This window comes from Budorcas taxicolor, chromosome 1, assembly GCF_023091745.1.
Source record: "Budorcas taxicolor isolate Tak-1 chromosome 1, Takin1.1, whole genome shotgun sequence".
NCBI lineage: Eukaryota > Metazoa > Chordata > Mammalia > Artiodactyla > Bovidae > Budorcas > Budorcas taxicolor.
Genome location: NC_068910.1, coordinates 146,098,448 through 146,121,413, shown reverse-complemented (window position 1 = coordinate 146,121,413; position 22,966 = coordinate 146,098,448). Strand labels below are relative to the sequence as shown.

Sequence of the window (22,966 nt, the reverse complement as noted above, 5' to 3'; positions counted from 1 at the left end):
AGCCACTCACAGAAGTGGCACCCAGGGGATTTCAAAGAATCTTTCACAGCCTTGCCTCTCAAGCCTACACGAGAGCCCTGTGAGGTAGGTCTGTTTCCATTCCCTTCTTCGTGCAGAGCCTGGAAGGATCTGGCATGGGGAACATGGAGTCAAGTCCAAAGTGAGGCCTCCAGCCAGTCCTTCCCTTAAGATGCTTGGATAGCCACTGTGATGGGCAGAACTTTCCGAGTGACAAGAAGCAGAATCACAGGTCGGAACAAAGGAGGCCCCAGGACACAGCCTAACACGGTGCTGAGCTGTCGGGAACCTAGCTATTTCTGATTTGCCCTACTTAGAGACTCCCTTCCCAAGACTGTTTCATAATCCAAGGTTGTTTGATATTTTGCAGTGTGACATCCATAGGACATTACTGTAAAAGAAAAAAAAACAACCCTGGTTATTCCATACTTTTTGTGCCTTGAGGAAAAGATGAAGTGAAGCTTTAAAAAGCCTGTAGTTGTAGCATTCTTGATGTTACTGGTACTCAGGTGTCCTGACAACAATTACATCTGCAGCTTTGGGCAAAGAATAGGTTGGAAGACTGTTTCAACATTTTCCATCAGTATAAGATCATACCGACACAACTGGGGCCTGTAAAAACAAAATGAAATATCCCTGTCAATGCAATGATAAAAATACCCTATTCTAGTAGAACAAATCACACAATCTCTCTCAGGTATAAAATTACTTAGCAATTATTTTTAATGTTCTAGGAATATGCTTGCAGTAAATAAGCAAAGTCATAGCAACCACAGTAAGTAAACTGACACAACTTTGTAAAGCAACTATATGTCAATAAAAACTAATTAAAAATAAGAAATCATGGGGTTAAATTTTATTTACCACATAATTTCAACTAGATTTTAAAAAATAGAAGATTTTTAAAATTAAGCAAAAAAAATAAAAATAAAAATTAAGCAAAAATTTTAACAGTGGTTGCCTCTGAATAATGACATTATCTATGATATTCTTCTTAACACTTTTTGTACTTTTCAGATTTATAAAATGAATATGTATTCCTTTGATAACCAGGAAAGAAGTATTAAAAGGTCCCAGTTTGGGGTTCCCTGGTGGTCCAGTGGTTAAGAATCGACCTGCCAATGCAGGGGACACAGGTTCAATGGCTGGTCCAGGAAGATGGCACATGCTGTGTGAGCAGTTAAGCCCATGGGCCTAGAGCCCATACTCCACAACAAAAGAAGCCTAAGCATCACAACTGGAGAAAGCCCCTGTGCACCAATGAAGACCCAGCAACGCCAAAAATACATAAATAAAAATCTTTTTTTAAAAAAAGTTCCAGTTTTAAGATACAATGACTATCTTTGGGGAGTAGGAGGGGGTGGAACTTGTATTATTAAATGTTTTAAAGTATCCTAAACATTCAGGAAAAAGGAATTTATAAATGTAAAGCAATAACTGCTCACATCATTTTCTGTCTCTTCGTCCACAGGTTGACTGCAAGGACTGTAAGTGTGGCATTACTCACAAAACATACGTACCGTCACAGCTCTGTTCTTTCTCCCCCTTTGTCTTTGCCTCTCTGTACACACAAATACGCACTGTTTATTTTTTCTGAACCAACTGAGAATGGGTTGTTTACCCCTTTAACACTAGGGCATGTTTTTCCTAAGAACAAAGACCCCCTCAGTGCAGTTATCAAATTTAATGTTGATATCTACTTCTATCCTGTATCAATGCAATAAAATATTTCAAATTTTCTGTACCTTTTTAAATGCTGGGCTGTGTTTTATCAGTTTGCCAAATTATATGAGGGTTTCTTTTCTACAACAGAGTATCAGCTTGCAAAAAATATGGGTGGAGTGCTAGGGAAGAATTGTTTAAACATGTAACAACATTATTTCTTTGGATTATTGGCCCATTTATCTTTAAGTGCATACCAGTAAATTTTTCTTGGATTACTGGGCAACTTTTCCTTTAAAATTTATTTTCAGTTTATTTTTATTTATTTGGCTGCTCTGGATCTTCACTGAAGCATGTGGCCCCATGTGGGGCCAGGGACCAAACCTGGGCCCCCCAAATCCCCATTGCAAGAGTGGACCTCAGCCATGGACCACTAGGGAAGTCCCTAGGAAATTTATTTAATCAAATCTAGTTTTGGAAAACCCCTCACTTCTTTCATTGTGATTACTGAAATCCTATTGAAACATCAGACCAAGCAGATTGGACAGAAGTCAATAACATCTTTAGAAAACAAGAGCCTGTCAGACCCTGCCTCAGCTTACCTCTCTGGATGGCCAAGTGACCTTAACTTCATTCGGAGAATCCTGAGCTTGTACCTCGGGCCAATTACAGATCCCGTAGAGAACACCAAGGAAATGGCTTCCACTTTATCCAGATCTTGACTGAATCTTGCAAGCAGGCTCACTTGGTGGTATTTCTGAAATGTTGCAGGTTCACTGGCAGGAAGAAAGAATATATTTTGAAGTGAATCTAAATTACCAATGAAAGAAAACCATTTGAGGCCTACAGATCACTCATTATCAGGTAGCCATTTGACCCCATAGCCTGCACTAGGTGACTTTCATGAGCAAACTCCACTGGATTCCAAAGGATCAGCATAAGTGAAGCTGCTGACCCCAGGACTGATGAAATGCTGTGACACTGGAAAGGTGTGTGCTGCCTACCTGCTATAGGTCAGACAGCCTCCTTGTCTCTTGACACGTATCTCCAGTCCCCTGAAAAATTCTGTAAGGTATTACTGTCTTTATTTTACAGACAAGGAAACAGATACTCGCAGAGCTTAAGCTCTCCCAGGTCACAAGGCTTATCTATAGCAGTTTAGGAAGAAAAACTAGGTTCTGGCTAAGTTCAAAATTATGGTTTCTCCATTGAACTGCATTATTAGATGCATAGGTATATTTTTTAGCCAAACTAGATACTAATTTAGAAATTGTGCTTAAGCATATATGTTTTCAGTTCTACCTCTCAAGGGAAACCTCAAATTAAAATAGCTACACTACAGGTTCCAATAATTTTTTCTAAGTGTGTGGAGATGTTTCCTACCACTGGAATCCCTAATTGAGCCTAAGGTGTGTCCAATGGAGTTCTAGCTGGATACTGCCCCTCTGGGGAGCTGGAGAGTAGGCTATGGAGAAATGATTGCTCCAGAAATGAATCCTTAGCTTGGAGGTGGAGATGGGGGTGAGGAGGTGCTTGTTGCCCGAGCCTCACTGTCAGTCTTGTGGAAAGCAGAAATGCTACACATAGAGCTAATCTAAAAGCTTGCCCAGATTTTGGTTTCTAAACGCCATCTCCACAAAAAAGGAACGAGGGCTCCTTGGAGAAATGGTTGATTTCAGGGCTAGGGCAGGGAAAGCATAAAGTGATCCTAGAATGATATGTATGCCCGAAAAGTAAGAAATACTCAAAGAATGATAGAGATGTTCAAAACAATATGGAATCACTTCAAACCCATTAGGATGGCTACTGTAGAAAAAAAAAAAAAAACAAAGTAAGCGTTGATGGAAGTATGGAAAAATTGGAACAACTGTATGTATTGGTGGGAATGTAAAACAGTACAGCCACTATGACAAACAGTATGAAGGCTCCTCAAAAAATTTAAGGTAGAACTACCACATGATCCAACAATTCTACTTCTAGGTGTGTACTGAAAAGACTTGAAAGCAAGGTCTCAAACAGATATTTGCACACCCATGTTCATAGCAGCATTATTATAATAGGTAAAAGGTGAAAGCAACTCAAATGTCCATCAATGGATGAACAGATTTTTAAAATGTGGTTTGTACATACAACGGAATATTATTCAGTTTTAGAAAGAAAAGAAATCCTCTCACATGCTATAACATGAATGAGCCTTGAGGACATTATGCTAAATGAAATAAATCAGTCACACACAAAAAAATACTGTTGAGTCCACTTAGATGATGTATCTAAAGTAGTCAAAGTCATAGAAACAGAAAGTAGAATGGTGGTTGCCAGAGAATAGAGGAAGGGATAAATAGATGTTATTTAATGGGTATAGAGTTTCAGTTTTGCTCCTACTGCTGTTTAGTCACTAAGTCATGTCCGATCCTTTGGGACCCCATGGACTGTAACCCACTAGGCTCCTCTGTCCATGGGATTCTCCAGGCAAGAATATTGGAGTGAGTTGTCATTTCTTTCTCCAGGGGGTCTTCCTGACCCAGGGATCAAATCCTCATCTCCTTTCTTTACCACTGAGCCACCTGGAAAGCCCCAACTGAGGATAAGTCTCCACTAATAAAATAAAAATCCAGGAATCCATATTGATATAAACCAAGAAATGAATAAATAAGTGAGAAGAGAATGCCTTTCCCAAATGTTGAATTAGAAAAATCACCATATGTCAGCCATCAGAGTAATAATTCAACCGCGGAACAGTAAAACTAGTGGGTAAAAGTCGGAGGAGTAATGGACAATTTACATAGTCTCAAAGTACCCAGCCACAAAATACAGTGGAGAAACTTGGCTGAAATCACCTTAATCAATTGATCCACATTAATGAAACAAGCCAAAATTGTGAGCCTCCTAACAGGATACACTGAGACAGACATCACCTTTGTGGTGTCCTTGCCAAAGATGCATGCCCTGAATCTAATCATGAGGAAACATCAGGGAAACCCAAACTGAAGATATGCTAAAAATAATTGGCCTGTAATCCTCAAAAGTGTCAAGGGCAAAAGAGTTGAGGAAAAGCGGAAGAACTGTTCCAAGGTGAAGACTAAAGAAACAGGACTACCAAATGCAGCCAGGGATCCTGAACTGAATCTCTTTGCTACAAAGGATGTTTATTAGGACAATTAGTAAAACTAGAATGGGGTCTCAGGATCAGTTCAGTTCAGTCACTCAGTTGTGTCCGACTCTGTGACCCCATGGACTACAGCATGCCAAGCCTCCCTGTCCATCACCAACTCCTGGAATTTACTCAAACTCATGTCCATTGAGTTGATGATGCCGTCCAACCATCTCATTCTCTGTCGTCCCCTTCTCCTCCCACCTCAATCTTTCCCATAATCAGGGTCTTTTCAAATGAGTCAGCTCTTCACATCAGGTGGCCAAAGTGTTGGAGTTTCAGCTTCAACATCAGTCCTTCCAATGAACACGCAGGACTGATTTCCTTTAGGATGGACTGGTTGGATCTCCTTGAAATCCAAGGAACTCTCAAGATTCTACTCCAACACCACAGTTCAAAAGCATCAATTCTTCAACACTCAGCTTCCTTTATAGTCCAACTATCACATCCATACATGACCACTGGAAAACCCATAATCTTGACTGGATGAACCTTTGTTGGCAAAGTAATGTCTCTGCTTTTGAATATGCTGTCTAGGTTGGTCATAACTTTCCTTCCAAGGAGTAAGCATCTTTTAATTTCATGGCTGCAGTCACCATCTGCAGTGATTTTGGAGCCCCCAAAAATAAAGTCTGCCACTGTTTCTCCACCTATTTGCCATGAAGTGATGGGACTGGATGCCATGGTCTTAATTTTCTGAAAGTTGAGCTTTAAGCCAACTTTTTCACTCTCTTCTTTCACTTTCTTCAAGAAGCTCTTTAAGTCTTCTTCACTTTCTGCCATAAGGGTGGTGTCATCTGCATATCTGAGGTTATTGATATTTCTCCTGGGAGAAATACAATTCCAGCTTGTGCTTCATCCAGCCCAGCATGTCTCCTGATGTACTCTGCATACAAGTTAAATAAACAGGGTGACAATATACAGCCTTGATGTACCCCTTTTCCTATTTGGAACCAGTCTGCTGGTTCCAAACAGGATCAGGATCAGATGGTAACAATGGATCAATGATATTCTCTTATTCTGATGGTCAATTGTGGTCATGTAGGAGAGGGTCCTTATTTATAGAAAACACACACTATGGTACTTTGGGTTGATGAGCCTGCATGTTGGTGACAACTATAGAACGGTTCAGAAAAAGAAAAAGCTCATAGTACTACTGCAACTTTTCTGTTAACTTTAATTTTTCACAATAAAGAGAGAGAAAAAAAAAAAAAACCCAATAGGAAAGGAGTGGTTTAACCAAAAAAGGGTTATAAACAGTTCAACTCTGGTCCTCTCTTGATCAGAGTCTAGCAAGGGAAAAAGGGATCCTTCCCACTTCTCCAAGGGCAGCTGTGGAACCAGGAAAAGGTAGGGACTTCAGGAGAAGGTGATGCCACCTGCAGATGGAAGAATCCAGTGGGGGTGCTAGGGAGGCCAGACAGGAAAAAGGAAACCTGGATCTGATCAGGATTGTCTGTGCGCACAGGTAAGATGCCCTCTTCCACCAAGAGCAATGTCTAGAGATACACAGGGAGGCACTAACCAAGGCTGGGTTCATACAAGAATAAATAGAGTAAGAGCCAGTGAACTATGGGTTCTGGCAGTATGGTACCCTAAATAACCTGTAAACAACTCAGAAGAGTAAATACAATTACAAACAACAACAAAAGTTAAAAACCTTTTAAATTGCATTGAACTAAGAAGAAAGGAAAGAATACTGAGAAACCCTCAAAATACATGAAAACAAATAGATAAGGGGAAATCCAAATAGATAAGGGGAATACTGGAATCACCCTAGGTTGGTCTCTTTTGGAACTTGGGAGATCAGTCCGGGGTGTTCATTGGAAGGACTGATGCTAAAGCTGAAACTCCAATACTTGCCACCTCATGCAAAGAGTTGACTCATTGGAAAAGACTGATGCTGGGAGGGATTGGGGGCAGGAGGAGAAGGGGACGACAGAAGATGAGATGTCTGGATGGCATCACCGTCTGGATGGACATGAGTTTGAGTGAACTCCGGGAGTTGGTGATGGACAGGGAGGCCCGGCGTGCTGCGATTCATAGGGTCGCTAAGAGTCGGACACGACTGAGCAACTGAACTGAACTGAAGCTTGAGCTTCAATATTCATGTCCTTGCAGTGCAGTAGGACATGAAACAAAGTCTATGGGTCCCTCAAGGTCAGGAGTTGAATAGAAGATGTCTGGGGGGAAAGAGTGAACTAAACATGAATTTGAAATAAACAACCTTCTACCGCCTCAGGGGACAGAAAATTCCCCACCTCAAATCTTGACAGTGTGAGAAGCTAAGATGCAGATTGCCCTTCACGTGGGTCAGCAGTTTCACTTAGAACTTCTTGTGGTCCGAGAAACCTCAGGTTTAAAAAGTAAAGCCGTCCCAGATTGATGCTATCTCCAGGAACTACACTGACACAAACACAAATCCCTTCTATAGAAATCTACTTCTACTCAGATCCTCAAAGAATTCCCGCACATGGTAAAATAATTACAATAATGATACAGGCATTTGAAAGGGAGCGGGGAAAGCCACGGGTTTCGGGCTTTATGACCGCTAGCTGCAGGCAGGAAGATGCGCGGGTGCGCTAGGTACTGGCGGCGGGCTGGCACAGACGCCTGATCCACGTGGCATCTGTGCAGCAGCTGCAGGCAAGAGACTCCTCCGCCTGGTGTGCGTGCGAGTGAGGAGGCCCCGTGGGAGGAGGCCGGTAGAAGTGAAGTGAATGCGGGGGGTTGGGACCACCAAAGCGATCTTCCCAGGGGAACCGCGTGCACGGGGCAGAACCGGGGCACCCCTTGCTCTGCAGACAGGAGGCAGGCAGCCCACCTGCCCATCCCCTCTGCACCAGACCCTGATGGATCCATAATGCTAACTGCGAAAAGAAACAAGAAAAAAATACAAAAGATAAGAATGTTGAAACCTACCAAGATTTCTCAGAATTGTCAGAGCATACAAACATGTGCTTACATGAAGAAAACGTGATGCAAGAAATACAGCACTCAAGCAACCCGGTAAGGAAGCACTTGCTGGTGACTGTCAGGCTCAGTCAAGGGTTTCACTGTGGAATTTCAAACTGCCAAGGGATATGGGAAAACATTTAGGCACAGACTCCCAAAATAATGTCCCATAAAAGGAAAGAGAGCCAAAGGAAGTCCACCACTGAATGCTCCTGTTCTAGGGAAGCGGGGAAAGTGGCCAGAGCAGCCTGACTTCCCATAATGTCCTCAAAAAGAGCCAGAATATGACCCTCATGCTTCAGCTTAAGAGTATTTTGCTGTTTCAAACTGAAAATTGTCTTGAGGAGGAAAAGTCTGTTTTCCAGTGCTTTAGGGAACACCATACATTGAAGACTTATGTTCACCTGTCTGAATAACAACCAAGAAAAGCTGCAGAAGCAAAATCTCTTAAGAAAGGAATTTTAAAAAGAGACATGACAGAACTTCCCTGGTGGTCGGGTGGCTAAGATTCTGCACTCCTAATGCAGGGAACCAGGGTTTGATTTCTGGTCAGGGAACTAGATTCCATGTGCAGCAACTGAGAGTTCGAATGCCACAACAAAAGATCCTGCATGCCACAATGAAAGTCCCACCATGCCACAGCTAAGATTGGGAGTGGCCACATAAATAAATATTTTTAAAAAACTCCAAAGGGATCAAAGACTAAATGTGAGACATAAAACTATAAAAGCCTTGTACCCAGAATATATACAGAACCTTTGCAACTCAAAGATAAACAGCTCATTAGCCTAGTTTAAAATGGGTAAGGCACACACAAATTTGCACCCAGATATCTTTAACAGCTTTATCCAAAACTATCAAGACAGGGACTTTCCTGGAGGAAAAACCTGCCAAGGTGGAATTCCCTGGGTTCTAGTGGTTGGGACTGTGTGTGCTTTCATTGCTGAGGGCGCAGTTTCAATCCCCGGCTAGGGAGCTGAGATCCTGCAACCCTCTCAGTGCAGCCCAAAATTTTTTCTAATTAATGTTTAGAAAGCTGCCAAGATGTCTTTTGTAGGTGAATGGGTAAATAAAATGTGATAAACCAACTTGTCATTGGTGCTGTTGTTTAGTTGCTAAGTCATGTACGACACTTCGCCATCCATGGACTGTACCCTGCCAGGCTCCTCTGGCCATGGGATTTCCCAGGAAAGAATACTGGAGTGGGTTGCTATTCCCTTCTCCAGGGGATTCTTTGTGACCCAGGGACAGAAACCAAATCTCCTGCATTGCAGGCAAATTCTCTATCACTGAGCCACCAGGGAAGCTCATGATATATCAGACAATAGAAAAGGAAATGAAGGTAAAAGAAAATGAGCTGTCAAGTAATTTAAAAAAAAAAAAAGGAGGAACTCTAAATGCTTATTACTAAGTGAAAGAAGCTAATCTGAAAAGGTTACCTACTGTATGATTCTAATTATTTGACATTCTGGAAAATGCAAAACTATGGAAACAGTAAAAAAAAAAAAAAAAATTCAGTGGTTCCCAGTGGTTGGGGAAAGGAGGGTTGAATAGGCAGAGCACACATTTTTAGGCAGTGAAGCTATTCTATGATCCTACAATGACAGACATATGTCATTGTACATTTGACAAAACTCATAGCATGTACAACACCAAAGAGGAACCCTAATGTAAACTATGGACTTTGGGTAAGAATAACGTATCAGTGGAGATTCTTCAGTTGTAACAAATGTACCATGCTGGTGCCAGACTTTGGTTCTGAGGGAGGCTATCCCCTATGAGGGGGCAAAAAGAATATGGGAAATCACTGTATTTTCTGCTCAGTTTTGCTGTGTACTTAAAAATTGCTCTAAAAAATAAAGTCTATTTAAAAGGAAAATGGGCTTCTTTGGTGGCTCAGACAGTAAAGAATCTGCCCGCAATGCAGGAGACCCAGGTTTGGTCCCTGGATTGGGAAGATCCCCTGGAGAAGGGAATGGATACCCACTCCAGGATTCTTTTTTTTTTAATTTATTTATTTTTTAATTGAAGGATAATTGCTTTACAGAATTTTGTTGTTTTCTGTCAAACCTCAACCTGAATCAGCCATCAGTTCAGTTCAGTTCAGTTGCTCAGTCGTGTCCGACTCTTTGCAACCCCATGAATCACAGCACACCAGGTCTCCCTATCCATCACCAACTCCCGGAGTTCACTCAGACTCATGTCCATCGAGTCAGTGATACCATCCAGCCATCTCATCCTCTGTCGTCCCCTTCTCCTCCTGCCCCCAATCCCTCCCAGCATCAGAGTCTTTTCCAATGAGTCAATTCTTCGCATGAGGTGGCCAAAGTACTGGAGTTTCAGCTTTAGCATCATTCCTTCCAAAGGTATACATATATTCCCACCCTTTTCAACCTCCCTCCCTTCCTCCTCCCCATCCCACCCCTCCAGGTTGATACAGAGCCCCTGTTTGAGTTTCCTGAGACATACAGCAAATTCCTGTTAGCTATCTATTTTACATATGGTAATGTAAGTTTCCATGTTACTCTTTCCATACATCTCACCCTCTCCTCCCCTCTTCCCATGTCCATAAGTGTATTCTCTATGTCTGTTTCTCCATTGCTGCCCTGTAAATAAATCCTTCAGTACAACTTTTCTAGATTCCGCATATATGCGTTAGAATAGGATATTTATCTTTCTCTTTCTGACGTACTTCACTCTGTATAATAGGCTCTAGGTTCATCCACCTCATTAGAACCGACTCAAATACATTCCTTTTTATGATTGCCCACTCCAGTATTCTTGCAAGCAGAATTCTAAGGACAGAGGAGCCTGGAGGGCTATAGTCCATGGGGCTGCAAAGAGTCAGACACAACTGACTAACAAAAGGAAAAATGGGTAAAGAATATGAACAGACATTTCTCCAAAAAGCTATACAAATGGCCCACAAGCACATGAAAGATACTGAACATTATTAATCATTAGGAAATTGCAAATCAAAACCACAACGTGATATCATGTAATGCCCATGAGAATAGCTGTAACAAAAGACAGACATGGATGAATGGATAAACGAAATGTGACATATGCTGCTGCTGCTGCTAAGTCGCTTCAGTCGTGTCCAACTCTGTGCGACCCCATAGACAGCAGCCCACCACGCTCCTCTGTCCCTGGGATTCTCCAGGCAAGAATATTGGAGTGGGCTGCCATTTCCTGCTCCAATGCATGAAACTGTAAAGTCAAAGTGAAGTCGCTCAGTCGTGTTCGACTCTTTGAGACCCCATGAACTGTAGCCTACCAGGCCCCTCTGTCCATGGATTTTCCAGGCAAGAGTACTGGAGTGGGTTGCCATGTCCTTCTCCAAATGTGATGTATATATACAATGAAATATTGACAGTGAAAGTGAAAGTCCCTCAATCGTGTCTGACTCTTTGTGATCCCATGGACTATACAGTCCATGGAATTCTCCAGGCCAGAATACTGGAGTGGGTGGTCTTTCCCTTCTAGAGGAGATCTTCCCAACCCAGGAATTGAACTGAGGTCTCCTGCACTGCAGGCAGATTCTTTACCAGTTGAGCCACAAGGGAAGCCCAAGGATACTGGGCTGGATAGCCTATCTCTTCTCCAGTGGATCTTCCTGACCCAGGAATCGAACCGGGGTCTCCTGCACTGCAGGCAGATTCTTTACCAACTGAGCTATCAGGGAAGCCTAATGGAATATTATTCATTCTTAAAAAGAAAGGAAATTCTGGTCACAAGCTGTAACGTGGACAAAACTTGAGGACACAATGCTAGGTGAAAAAAGCCAGTCACAAAAGTACAAATATTGTATGATTCAACTCATATGATGTCTCTGTGCTGCATGCTAAGTTGCTTCAGTCATGTCTGACTCTTGGTGACCCCATAGACTGTAGCCCACCAGGCTCCTCTGTGCATGGGATTCTTCAGGCAAGAACACTGGAGTGGGTTGCCATGCCCTTCTCTAGGGAATCTTCCTGATGCAGGGATCAAACCTGCATATCCTGCACTGGCAAGTGGATTCTTTACCACTGAGCCACCAGGAATCCCATAATGTATCTAAAGCAATCAAATTCATAAAAATAGTACAATGGTGGTTGTATTGGAAATGGAAATTTTTATTTAATGGATCTATAGTTTCAGTTTTTCAAGGTGACAGTTCTGCAGATCTGTTTCACAACAATGTGAACACGCTTAATAAGGAACCGTACACTTAAACATGATTAAGATGGTAAATTTTATGGGTTTCTTAATTATAATTTAAAAGAAAAGTCTTAAAAACTGACGATAAGAATCTTGGCAAGGATGTGGAGGAAATGGAACTCTCATATATTGCTGGAGGGAGCGTAACATGGTGCATCCTTTTTGAAAACAGTTTGGTAGAAATTCCTCGAAAAGTTAAACACAAAGTTCTGTATGAACAAGAGAGTCCACTTCTAGGTATATACCCAAGAAAAATGAAAACCTATGTCCACACAAAAACCTGTACATACATGTTCATAGCAGCATTACTGATAACAGCCCAAAGCAGAAAGAACCCAAATATCCATCAAATGGTGAATGGGTAAATAAAATGTGGTATGAGTGAGCAGACTGTGCAGTGGAAACTTGCTGAGCCAGAGGTCAGTGGATCAAAATAAAATATGGAATATCCATAAAACAGAATATTATTCAGGCATGAAAAGGAAAGAAGTACTGATGAATGCCATGACATAGATGAATCTTAAAAATATCACGTAAAGCAAAACAAAAACCACATATTGTATGATTCCATTTATATGACATGCCTAGAACAGAAAAATCTATAAAAACACAGAGCAGATGAGTGGTTGACAGGAGCTGGCCAGGAGGAAGGAATGGGGAATTACTACTGACAATATGGGCTTTCTTTTTGAGATGATGAAAATGCTCTGAAATTAGATGATATTGATGGTTTCATGTTTTGTAAATATACTAAAACCCCCTGAATTACAAACTTTTAAAAGGTGAATTTTATGGTATGTGAATTATATCTGAATTTTTTAAGGTTAAAAAATAAGAAATACATTTGAATCATGTGTAGAGGGAGAATCAACCTGCAAGTAATATCCTTGAATGTGACTTCATATGTGCCCACTGTCTGGTAAGACTGAATAAACTCAAGCTGTGTGTGTCTGTGTGTGTGTGTCTGTGTCTGTGTGTGTGTGTCTGTGTTAGTCGCTCAGTCATGTCTGACTGTTTGTGATCCCATGGACTGGAGGCCACCAGGCTCCTCTGTCCATGGAACTGTCCAGGCAAGAATACTGAAGTGGGTTTGCCATGCTCTTCTCCAGGTTATCTCCCCAATCCAAGGACTGAACCCAGGTCTCCTGCATTGCAGGCAGATTCTTTACCATTTGAGCTACCCAGAAAGCCCCCAAAACTCAAGGTACATACCCTAATATTATTTTCCTTTTCTTAAATTGTAAAGATACTGAATACTAAAATGTTAAAGTTTACCTGGCAAAAGAAAGAAAAGTAGCCATAATCTTACCACAAAATAGAACAATTATTTACTTTTTCCCCATATATTCTTTGATCAGTGGTGACTTTTTCACACACACAACTAAAATAGAAATGACTGAACATGACTTTAAAAAGATATTAAGCTCTCTATCTTAATCAAGAAACAAGCCTTCATAAAACAAAGGAGCCTCCAAATTCAGGAATACCTACTTAGGAGAAATTTACTATATAAAATTGAAATTTCCAAGACATGTAAAGCAAATATGTACCCAAGTTTTGCTCTTCATAGAACTGCAGTCTCCCTCCAAATTCAGGAATTCCTACTTAGGAGAAATTTACTATATAAAATTGAAATTTCCAAGACATGTAAAGCAAATATGTACCCAAGTTTTGCTCTTCATAGAACTGCAGTCTCCCTGCTGTTTCTTAGACTCTCCAGATGAGGGCTCTGCCCCCCTTTCTCATTGTAGCCTATAAAGTACCTGAGACAGGTTTCTCCAGATGGGGCCCCTCGCAGTTCCCTCCCTGAAAATATGGACTGGGGGATCTTGATGCTGAAAAGAGTGTGAAATTGGCCAAATCGCTTGCCCTCCCTGAACCTCAGTTTCCTCATATATAAAATAGGGATGATAATACCACCTCACAGGGTTTTAGTGAGAGCTACATTAACCACTGTCTGTAATGTGCTTGGTTCAGTAAACAAAGGCTGTTATTATGTTCCAAGGATGCATTTGAAAAAGTCACTTACAGGGAATTCCTTGGCGGTCCAGTGGTTAGGATTCTGCACTTTCACTGCTGAGGGTTCGAATTCAATCCCTGGTTAAGAAACGAAGACCCCACAAGCCACATGGTATGACCAAAAAGAACCCCCACACCTTCCCTATTTATCTGCACAGTGAGCCAGCCTATGAGACAATCGCCAGTTTCGGATAACCTTCTACATGGTCCTCTATGAATGAGGCCAAGAGACAAGTGTCCAGAAGATAAAAGGACCCAGGAAACATCTCCTGAGTAAATGAATGAAATGAGTCTCAAATGCTTTTCCTTAAATTAAAAGGTTTGGGGATTTCCCCCCTTTTTTCTTGATTATAGAAGTAATAGAAGAAAGAATTATTAGTCCTTCTAAAACTATATATATACAACAGCACAGAAAACTGAAAAGGAAAGAGAGACTAGAAAGGACTCATATCCCTTCTACCCAAGGGGCAATCTAACTTATTTTGGCTTGCTTCTTTTTCATTATTTTGACATTGTGAGCTAGTTGTATACTATATATGATTTTATAAAATATAACTTTATTTTTTCCACTTAGTGCGTTATAAGCATTTCATTTAATGTTTTATAAATAACAATACTTGAATAATGTTTTATTATATGGGAATATTTAACAATTTCCCCATCATTGGACTTCTAGGATTTTTCCAATTTTCTATTGCAAAATACATTTTCTGAGTGTCAGAGACATACATATATATGTTTGTGTATATATGTATATTATGAGCTCAGAAAAGAATAGAAATGTATGTGTGTGAGTGGGTACCTTTGGGCATGGGATGGTTGGGATGTCACATATTTCCTTACTGCTTTAAATCATTTACAGTGAGCAGGGATGACTTGTGTAATTAAATGTTTAAGCAAACCTAGAGACTGTCATCCCACTCCAGTACTCTTGCCTGGAAAATCCCATGGACGGAGGAGCCTGGTAGGCTGCAGTCCATGGGGTCGCTAAGAGTCGGACACAACTGAGCGACTTCACTTTGACATTTCACTTTCATGCATTGGAGAAGGAAATGGCAACCCACTCCAGTATTCTTGCCTGGAGAATCCCAGGGATGGGGGAGCCTGCTGGGCTGCCGTCTATGGGGTCACACAGAGTCGGACATGACTGAAGTGACTTAGCAGCAGCAGCAGTAGCAGCAGAGACTGTCATACTGAGTAGAGTAAGTCAGACAGAGAAAGAGAAATCTGGTATGATAAAAAAGAAATGATACAAATGAACTTATTTACAAAACAGATTCACAGACTTAGAGAACAAACTGATGGTCACCAGCAGAGAGGAATGAGAGGAAGGGATAGTAAAGGAGTTTGGGATTGACATGTACACACTGCTATATGTAAAATGGATAACCAGGAATTCCCTGGTGGTACAGTGGATAAGAATCCACCTGCCAATGCAAGGGACATGGGTTCGATCCCTGGTCGGGGATAATTTCACATGGTGTGGGGCAACTAAGCTCTAAGCCAACATGCCTAGCACCTGTGCTCCACAACAAGAGAAGCCACTGCAATGAGAAGCTTGCACACCGCAGCTAGAGAGTAGCTCCCACTCACCTGCACATAGCGATGAAGACCCAGCACAGACAATAAATAAATAAAGTTATTTAGAAAATAAAAGGGATAACCAACAAGGACCTACTGTATAGCACAGAGAATTCTGCTCAGTATTATTTAACAAACTAAATGGGGAAAGAATTTGGAGGGGAAAAAAGGGAAGGAAGGAGGAAAGGAGGGAAGGGAGGGAGAAAGAAGCGGGGAAGGAAAGTAGAAGGAAGGAAAATTTCTGCACCAGTTCCATTTATCAAGAGTCTGAAAGATCAAGAGCCACAAACAACATATTCCCTTTATATCTTTCACAGGACAAAGCCACGTACAGTTCTATGATTAAAAAGTTGACATATTTGGAATTTAACTTCTCTAAACAAAAAAGAAAGTAGCAAGTTGCAAATAATCCTAGCCCAACTTACTGATTGATTTTGGATTCTGTCGTGTTTCCAGCTTTGTCTTTCAATTTGATTGTAATGGATCCTCTTCTTACATTCTTATTCCAGGTTATAATATCCACAGAGTAATGATATACTTCAAAACAGGGAGAAAGCACGTATGAGAGAAATAATCCCAAATGCTTTCCTGAATGTTCAGTTCCTGAAAACCTGACCTACCCAATAACTAGGTCTCTTTTTCCCTTCCTCTCTAGTTTTTCTGCAAAGATTCAGGGCAGAATTTTCCAATATTTCTCTCTATTCTCTTTGGTAAAGATGGCCTGAGGGATGGCAGAACTCAATGGTATCCAGATGCCATGTTCAGGCACCACTCTTGGATCAGTGTTCCCACGTTATTGACTGAAGTCTCGTGGCCTACTGCCAAGTATGATTGATTCACCACTATTCCTGCCTGCTTTAGAATAAACTAAATCGGGGGCCATGTGGAGACCCTCACCAGCTGACGAGGCCTTCTTCAGTCTGGGTCATGTCCACTAGCCTGCCCAGCCTCCCTCATCTCTGCCCAGTCATGCCATAATGCCGCCTGCACTGCCATACGCTCTCCTGTGTCTGGGCTTTGTCCCCTTTGCCAATTCATCCTTCAGGTTTTGACTTAATGCACTTTCTCCAGGAGACCTTCACTGATGCTCAGACTAAGTCAGGTCTCTCTCAGAGTTCTTATCATGCTCTGGTATTCTCCCCTCATTAGTCAGCACACTTTACTGTATTTACAAAATACAAGAAAAACGATCATCAAAAAAGTGGTAAATGAATGTGTATATCCATGCAAATATTGCCTGTGTGATGTCTTATGGGGTTAAAAAAAAAGCTAAAATATATTAATGCTACAACAATAACTGGGAAGGGATGATGATCCCTTTGTAATCCCAGCAGAAATACCTATTGATACCCATTGCTTGCTTGCTTGCTAACTCTCTTCAGTCGTGTTCGACTGTGTGTGACCCCATGGACTATAGCCTGACAGCTGTCCATGGGATTCTCCAGGCAAGAATACTGGAGTGGGTTGCCATTTCTGTCTCCAACTGATACCCATTAATTCCTACTGAATGAATGAGGGCACATAAAATGTCCAGAGAACTTTTCTTCCTACCTAGTCTTTGCTCCCCAAGGTCAATAATGATCTGGAAAGATGGCGATCCCACCATGATAGTCAAATTTACTATCTCTGGGTCAGACTTGCAGAGAAGGGCGAAGAGGCTCAGGGAGATGACAGTCCTCCAAGGGCATAACGTCAGCCATGGAGTTGCTGTTTCACGGCCTGTTATTACTCAGGAGCTTGTCCCATTTGGATCAGGCAGATACCAAACCCTGAGCTGCTACACACGCTCAAAAAAAGGAGGGAAACCTGGTGATGGGCAACCTCCTTTATAAGGGAGACTCCCAAGGAAAGTGAAAAGGGAGATAAGATTGTAAAACGTACATCTACCCAGGGAAATTCCTACTTGCTTCCTAGGGCATCTAATCATCTGCTGGCCTATTTAGCTTCCATCTTGAATACCCAACCTCTCAGTGTCTTTAGAAAGACACTGTGGCTACTTTGGAGCTGGAATTGGCCTATAGATATGGCTGACAGCCAACTTTTCCTAGTCATAACCTCATGTCTCAAGCAAATTTTCTGGAAGATCTTAGTAATTAGAATGGCCATCCAGTGGAGCTAACAACTATGACTTGTTGAGATTTTAATTCTTATAACCCAGAAGGTAGGCATGATTGTCCCCCATTTTACCAAGCAGAACTTTGAGACTCAGAGAGGTTAAATGTCTTGGTCACACAGCTGTAGTGTGGTAGAGTCAAGATTCAACCTAAGTCCTTCCAGCTCCAAAATTCATGCTTCACCACGGCCTTCATGTGCCAAGAAGTAACCAGGACGCTGAGACTCACACATTCCAAAAATAAGAGTCAGGCAATAGCAAACAAGCACATTCACCACTCACTGCAGAAGGGTTTCTCCTCAGCTGTGTCAAAGAATGCTTTAATCATAGGAGGGTCCCCCTCCCTTAAATAGTCTTTCCAGTTATCAGCATAATAGCCTATAAAACAAGTCAGAAGAGTGTAATGTCAACATGTGATCTATGAACATGAAAGCAGCTGGGGAGACTGAAGAGCAGGTTTGACTGCCACCACCGCCGCCGAGACAATCGCCCTCATGCCCACCTCCGCGGTGAGGACCTGCAGGGCCACCAGGGCATGCCCCTCCCCAGCAGCCCCCTTACTTTTTTCACAACCCTAGCCTTCAGAGCTGGGGCTTGCAAAAGGACCCTCCAGTGACTTTTCCCCTCTTTCTACTGACATTACATCACCCAGCCCTGGTTCTCAGTAGCAGCGATGTGGGGAGTGACACACACTGAAAACTAAAAATGTGCTGTGCTTAGTCTCTCAGGCATGCCCCTCTCTTCGTGACCCCATGGACTGTGGTCCACCAGGCTCCTCTTTCCATGGAATTCTCCAGGCAAGAATACTGGAGTGGGTTGCCGTGCCCTTCTCCAGGGGATCTTCCCAACCCAGGGATCGAGCCCAGGTCTCCCACTTTGCAGGCAGATTCTTTACCGACTGAGCCTCCAGGGAAGTCCTAGGCTAAAAACAGCACTGATATTTTTCAGTAATACCTTCATTTTCTAGATTATTTAAAACAGATTCAGATTTATACCTAGAGCAGCATCACTTTTGCAAAACAATGCGCTTTCTTGAAGAACTATATTTGGGCCCCTAAACTGCACAGAACTTGGAATGGCCATGTAACTATGTCCAGAGGCAAGAGAACGTCCTTCTTTGTGATTGTGCCAGCAGGAATGAGGCTAAGGGCTGGCACTGGGACCTCTCTCTCTCCCCTTTTCCCACTGCTTAGGGAGTGGCCTCCGCATTCTGGGACCCAGGAATCAGTATTTTTTAAAAGCTCCATATTCAAATATACAGTCAAGGTTGAGAACCCCCTGTCTATAGCCTGCCCTGATGTTAACTTGAGTTTTTCCTTTGGGAACAATTAGAAAATTGTCATGACCATTTAGTTGTGAAGTCATCACCACCTGGAATATTTCCACTAACTCTTTGCAAATATCCAAACAGCCTCCATGGTTATTACTCCAGCTCACCCTCTGTTTGTGTACATGCAGAGAACACTGGAGTGTGATGTGGTAGCATTAACAGATATGACTTGTTAGAAGGGGTCACTCTGTAAGACCCTCCTGTAACAGAGAGGTTGTATGCCTGGAGAAGGGTGTTCTTAACCCCATAGGAGTAAACTGCGTAAGGTGAAAATCTTGTGAAATCTCCTTTTTCTTGCTAGAATAAAGCATCCAGGGAGGTGGCACACCCTTCTGGATGAAATCCTATATAGATTGCTTTTTCTAACATTCTTTAGTATCAGAAGACTCCAGAGTACTTCACAGAACTATTGGCTAGAAAAAGCTAAGGAAACTAAGACACAGATATACAGGCCCATCTTTAGATGGAACACAGGATATTCAGGCCCGTTTTTAGGTGGTTAAAATGGTGCTAAGATTCTACCAGAAATTAGCTCTTTGTTAATCAGAGGGGGAAACTGCTGGCTAGACTTACCCAGAATGGGACAGGGCTCCGTCTGTGACATGCCACAGTTGACACACTTGCCGTTCCTATAATCCCGATAGGAGTCACAGGGATACGCGGTGATGGCGCAGTTCTCTCTCAAGGAAGAAAGGTACAGGTACACGGACCTCTGGTGATCACACTTAAAATACTGCATTCCTTGATTGTATAAGGAATAATCAAAGAATAGTTGTAGCATTTAGTAGTAAATAGTGCATCGCATATTGTTTTTTGTTCTTTGTAAAATTTACTTGGCTGCACCAAGTCTTAGCTGTGGCACATGGGATCTTTAGTTGGGGCATGTGGGATCCAGCTCCCCAACCAGGGATTGAATCCCAGCCCCCAGCATTGAGAGTGAAGAGTCCCAGACACTGGACCACGAGGGAAGTCCCTCGCATATTGTTCATCCACATAATTAATTATGTCTCTTACACACCAGGCACTGTGCTAATAGCTCCAGTGTACTTGATCCCATTTAATCCTTACAAAACCCAATAGATCGGGATTTATGCTGACAAACAGTAAGTGACAAGAGAGGCATGATTATCCTCGTTTTACCTGGCAGGACACTGAGACTCAGAGATGTTCAAGGATTTGACTTTGTCCTTACTTTGTCATTGAAATGTCAGAATAGTCCGAGATCCCTTGGAGGTTTTTAGCAGAAAGAAGCACATTTAAACCAGTAAAGATACCAGAGAAAGAAGGCATTGGAGAGCAACTGGTAGAGAAAGACCCCAAGGAGGGCAAAGAGAGGAGGTAGCTGTGAAAAAGCATGGAGGGTGCTTTCCCCCAGGGTTGGCTGGAGAAACGGACATGAAGACCAACTTTGTGATCTAAGGTTGCTGCTGCTACTGCTGCTAAGTCGCTTCAGTCATGTCTGACTCTGTGCGACCCCATAGATGGCAGCCTACCAGGTTCCCCCATCCCTGGGATTCTCCAGGCAAGAACACTGGAGTGGGTTGCCATTTCCTTCTACAATGCAGGAAAGTGAAAAGTCAAAGTGAAGTCGCTCAGTTGTGTCCAACTCTTAGCAACCCCATGGACTGCAGCCTACCAGGCTCCTCCGTCCATGGGATTTTCCAGGCAAGAGTACTGGAGTGGGGTGCCATCGCCTTAGGATAGGTAAAAAGGCTCCTTCAGGTGGGACCTTGATCAAGGTACAAAAGTCAAACCTAGCTCAGCTCTGAGAGGTGAGGGTTTATAGCGTGGGAGGTATTTGGAATGGAAGCACAAGGAGTGATCGTACGGGAGTCAGCAGGAGATAAGCACAAGGCTTTTCTGGCATTTCTGAGGGTCTTGAGGGCCATGGAGAAGTGAGCAAGTTTGCCTGGGCCTTGTACTCGATCAACAAGAATCCATGACTTCTCCAGAATGTGCCCAAGCAAAGATGGGGGCTCACATGGCAGAGACCTAAGGGCCCGGGGGCACATAGGGAGCTCATGAGAGCAGATAAGTGGCAGGGGCTCCAGTTCTGCTACAGAGGTGAAAGGTGAAGTGAGAGGAGCTGCACCATAGGATGTGGCACTGAAAGCCATAAACGGGCAAGAAGAGGTGACAGACAAATGCAAGTTAATTCTTGGTGGGTGCCATGTGGCACGATGGTGAGAGCAGGGTGATGAAGCACAGAAGAGTTAGAGCTGATGAAGGACTAGAGTACAGAGAGGTTTGTCAGAAGGTCGATAGGTCAGATGGTGAAGTCATGTAGAAATGGGAACTGGGTCCCAAAGGTGAGTACTCAGATAAGAATTTTTAAATAACAGACAGTGAGCCACATCAACGGACGAGTTGTAATTATGAGCCAGTAGTTGAAGAGGCACTGGGCGCTGGAGTCAGATCAATGTTTCTTCTTCCTCCAGAGTCCATGTATATCCATAGAAGGAATTAGTGAAGTACAAAAAGAAATCAACTGGGCAAAAGACAGAAGCATGCAGCCAAGCTGGCTGGAGTAAAATTTGACAAATCAACATTTAATTATTGTTCCTGGAACCTCCACTTGCAGAAACAATGAAGTTAATAACACCATGGAGGATGTCCTTTAGAAGCAAAGCACATTATCTTTGGCTGTTCATGGATGTTGTTACACTACAGCACACAGGACAGGATTTGAACACACACCATTTATGGAACAATTGAACACACACTATTTATAGTACAACATGGTTGCCCTACTTATGCCATTTCATCTGGATCATTTTCAAATGCCACATCATTTTCCTGGGACCATATACAGCTATTATTTTTGTACCAAAATCATTTTTTTTCTAGAATTATTTCCATGATTGTTTAGTTATATCTAACAATTGTGCAATACAGATTCAGAGCACTTAGGGTTTTTTTTAAAATTCTGTCCCCTCATCACGCTTTAATATTGTCTTCTAACTACCTATTTTGTGAGTTTTTTCTCATTGTAAAACTAACACATGCTCATTCAGAAAATATAACATAACAGGAAATTATGACCTAAAAATCACCTAGAAATCCAATATCTAGAAATCACCACTAATAATAATTTGGAGCATTTAATGTTTGGTCTCTTTTTTTCTGTACTTACACATGTCCAAATATACACTTAAAAAACAAACTAAGATTATGCTGTTTAATTTTGTCTCTTTTTCACTTTGTAAATATTTCATATTGGAAATATTTTCAATAAACTAACAACGTCTTTTTTAAGAATCATATCCCTTTGCTTAGGGTGTGCCATGCTAGTCAATAATTTTCCTATGTTGGAGATTTAGATTATTTCTAAAAACTATTATAAATAATCCTATGTTGAACATCTTTGCACTCTGATTTTTTACTGCATTTTCCATTATTCCTCTAGGAGAGATTGTCAGATATGGACTGCCTAAGTTAAAGATGTAACTTTTCAAGAGAGAGAAATAATTCATAATAGTTTTTAATCATATGGTTATGCTTTTTTAAAGTAGCATATTTAAGTAGTAATGTTTTATTTAAAATTTATAGCTGGACCACCTCTATCATCTCAGAAAATTTGTTTCCAATTAATAACAATTCCACAGGGCTTCCTTGGTGGTCCAGTGGTTGAGAATCCACCTTGCAATCCAAGGGACACGGGTCCAGTTCCTGGTCCAGGAAGATGCCACATGCAACGGAACAACTAAGCCTTGCTCTGCAACTACTGAGCCTGAGTTCTAGAGCCCATGAGCCACAGCTACTGAACCTGCTCACTGCAGCTAATGAAGCCCGAGGACTCTGCAGCAAGAGAAGCCACTGCAATGAGAAGTCCCACGCACTGCAACTAGAGAAAGCCTGAGAGCAGCAGTGAAGACCTACCACAGCCCAAAAATAAATAAATAAATCTTGAAAAAAAAAAATTCACATTGGGATTTCC

The 22,966-nt window shown here is 42.0% G+C and overlaps 1 protein-coding gene across 1 annotated transcript in view; it reads right to left on the bottom strand.

Moving 5' to 3' along the window:
• Nucleotides 1-542: 542 nt before the first annotated feature.
• LIPH (lipase H) overlaps nucleotides 543-22,966 on the bottom strand; it is a 50,904-nt gene continuing 28,480 nt past the window's right edge. Inside the window, exons 6-10 of the mRNA XM_052646992.1 lie at nucleotides 19,603-19,770; nucleotides 17,982-18,077; nucleotides 16,012-16,123; nucleotides 2,283-2,456; nucleotides 543-630 (exon numbers count right to left, since the gene is read on the bottom strand). Of these exons, the coding sequence (XP_052502952.1) occupies nucleotides 543-630; nucleotides 2,283-2,456; nucleotides 16,012-16,123; nucleotides 17,982-18,077; nucleotides 19,603-19,770 (638 nt within the window). The remainder of the gene's footprint in view (nucleotides 631-2,282; nucleotides 2,457-16,011; nucleotides 16,124-17,981; nucleotides 18,078-19,602; nucleotides 19,771-22,966) is intronic.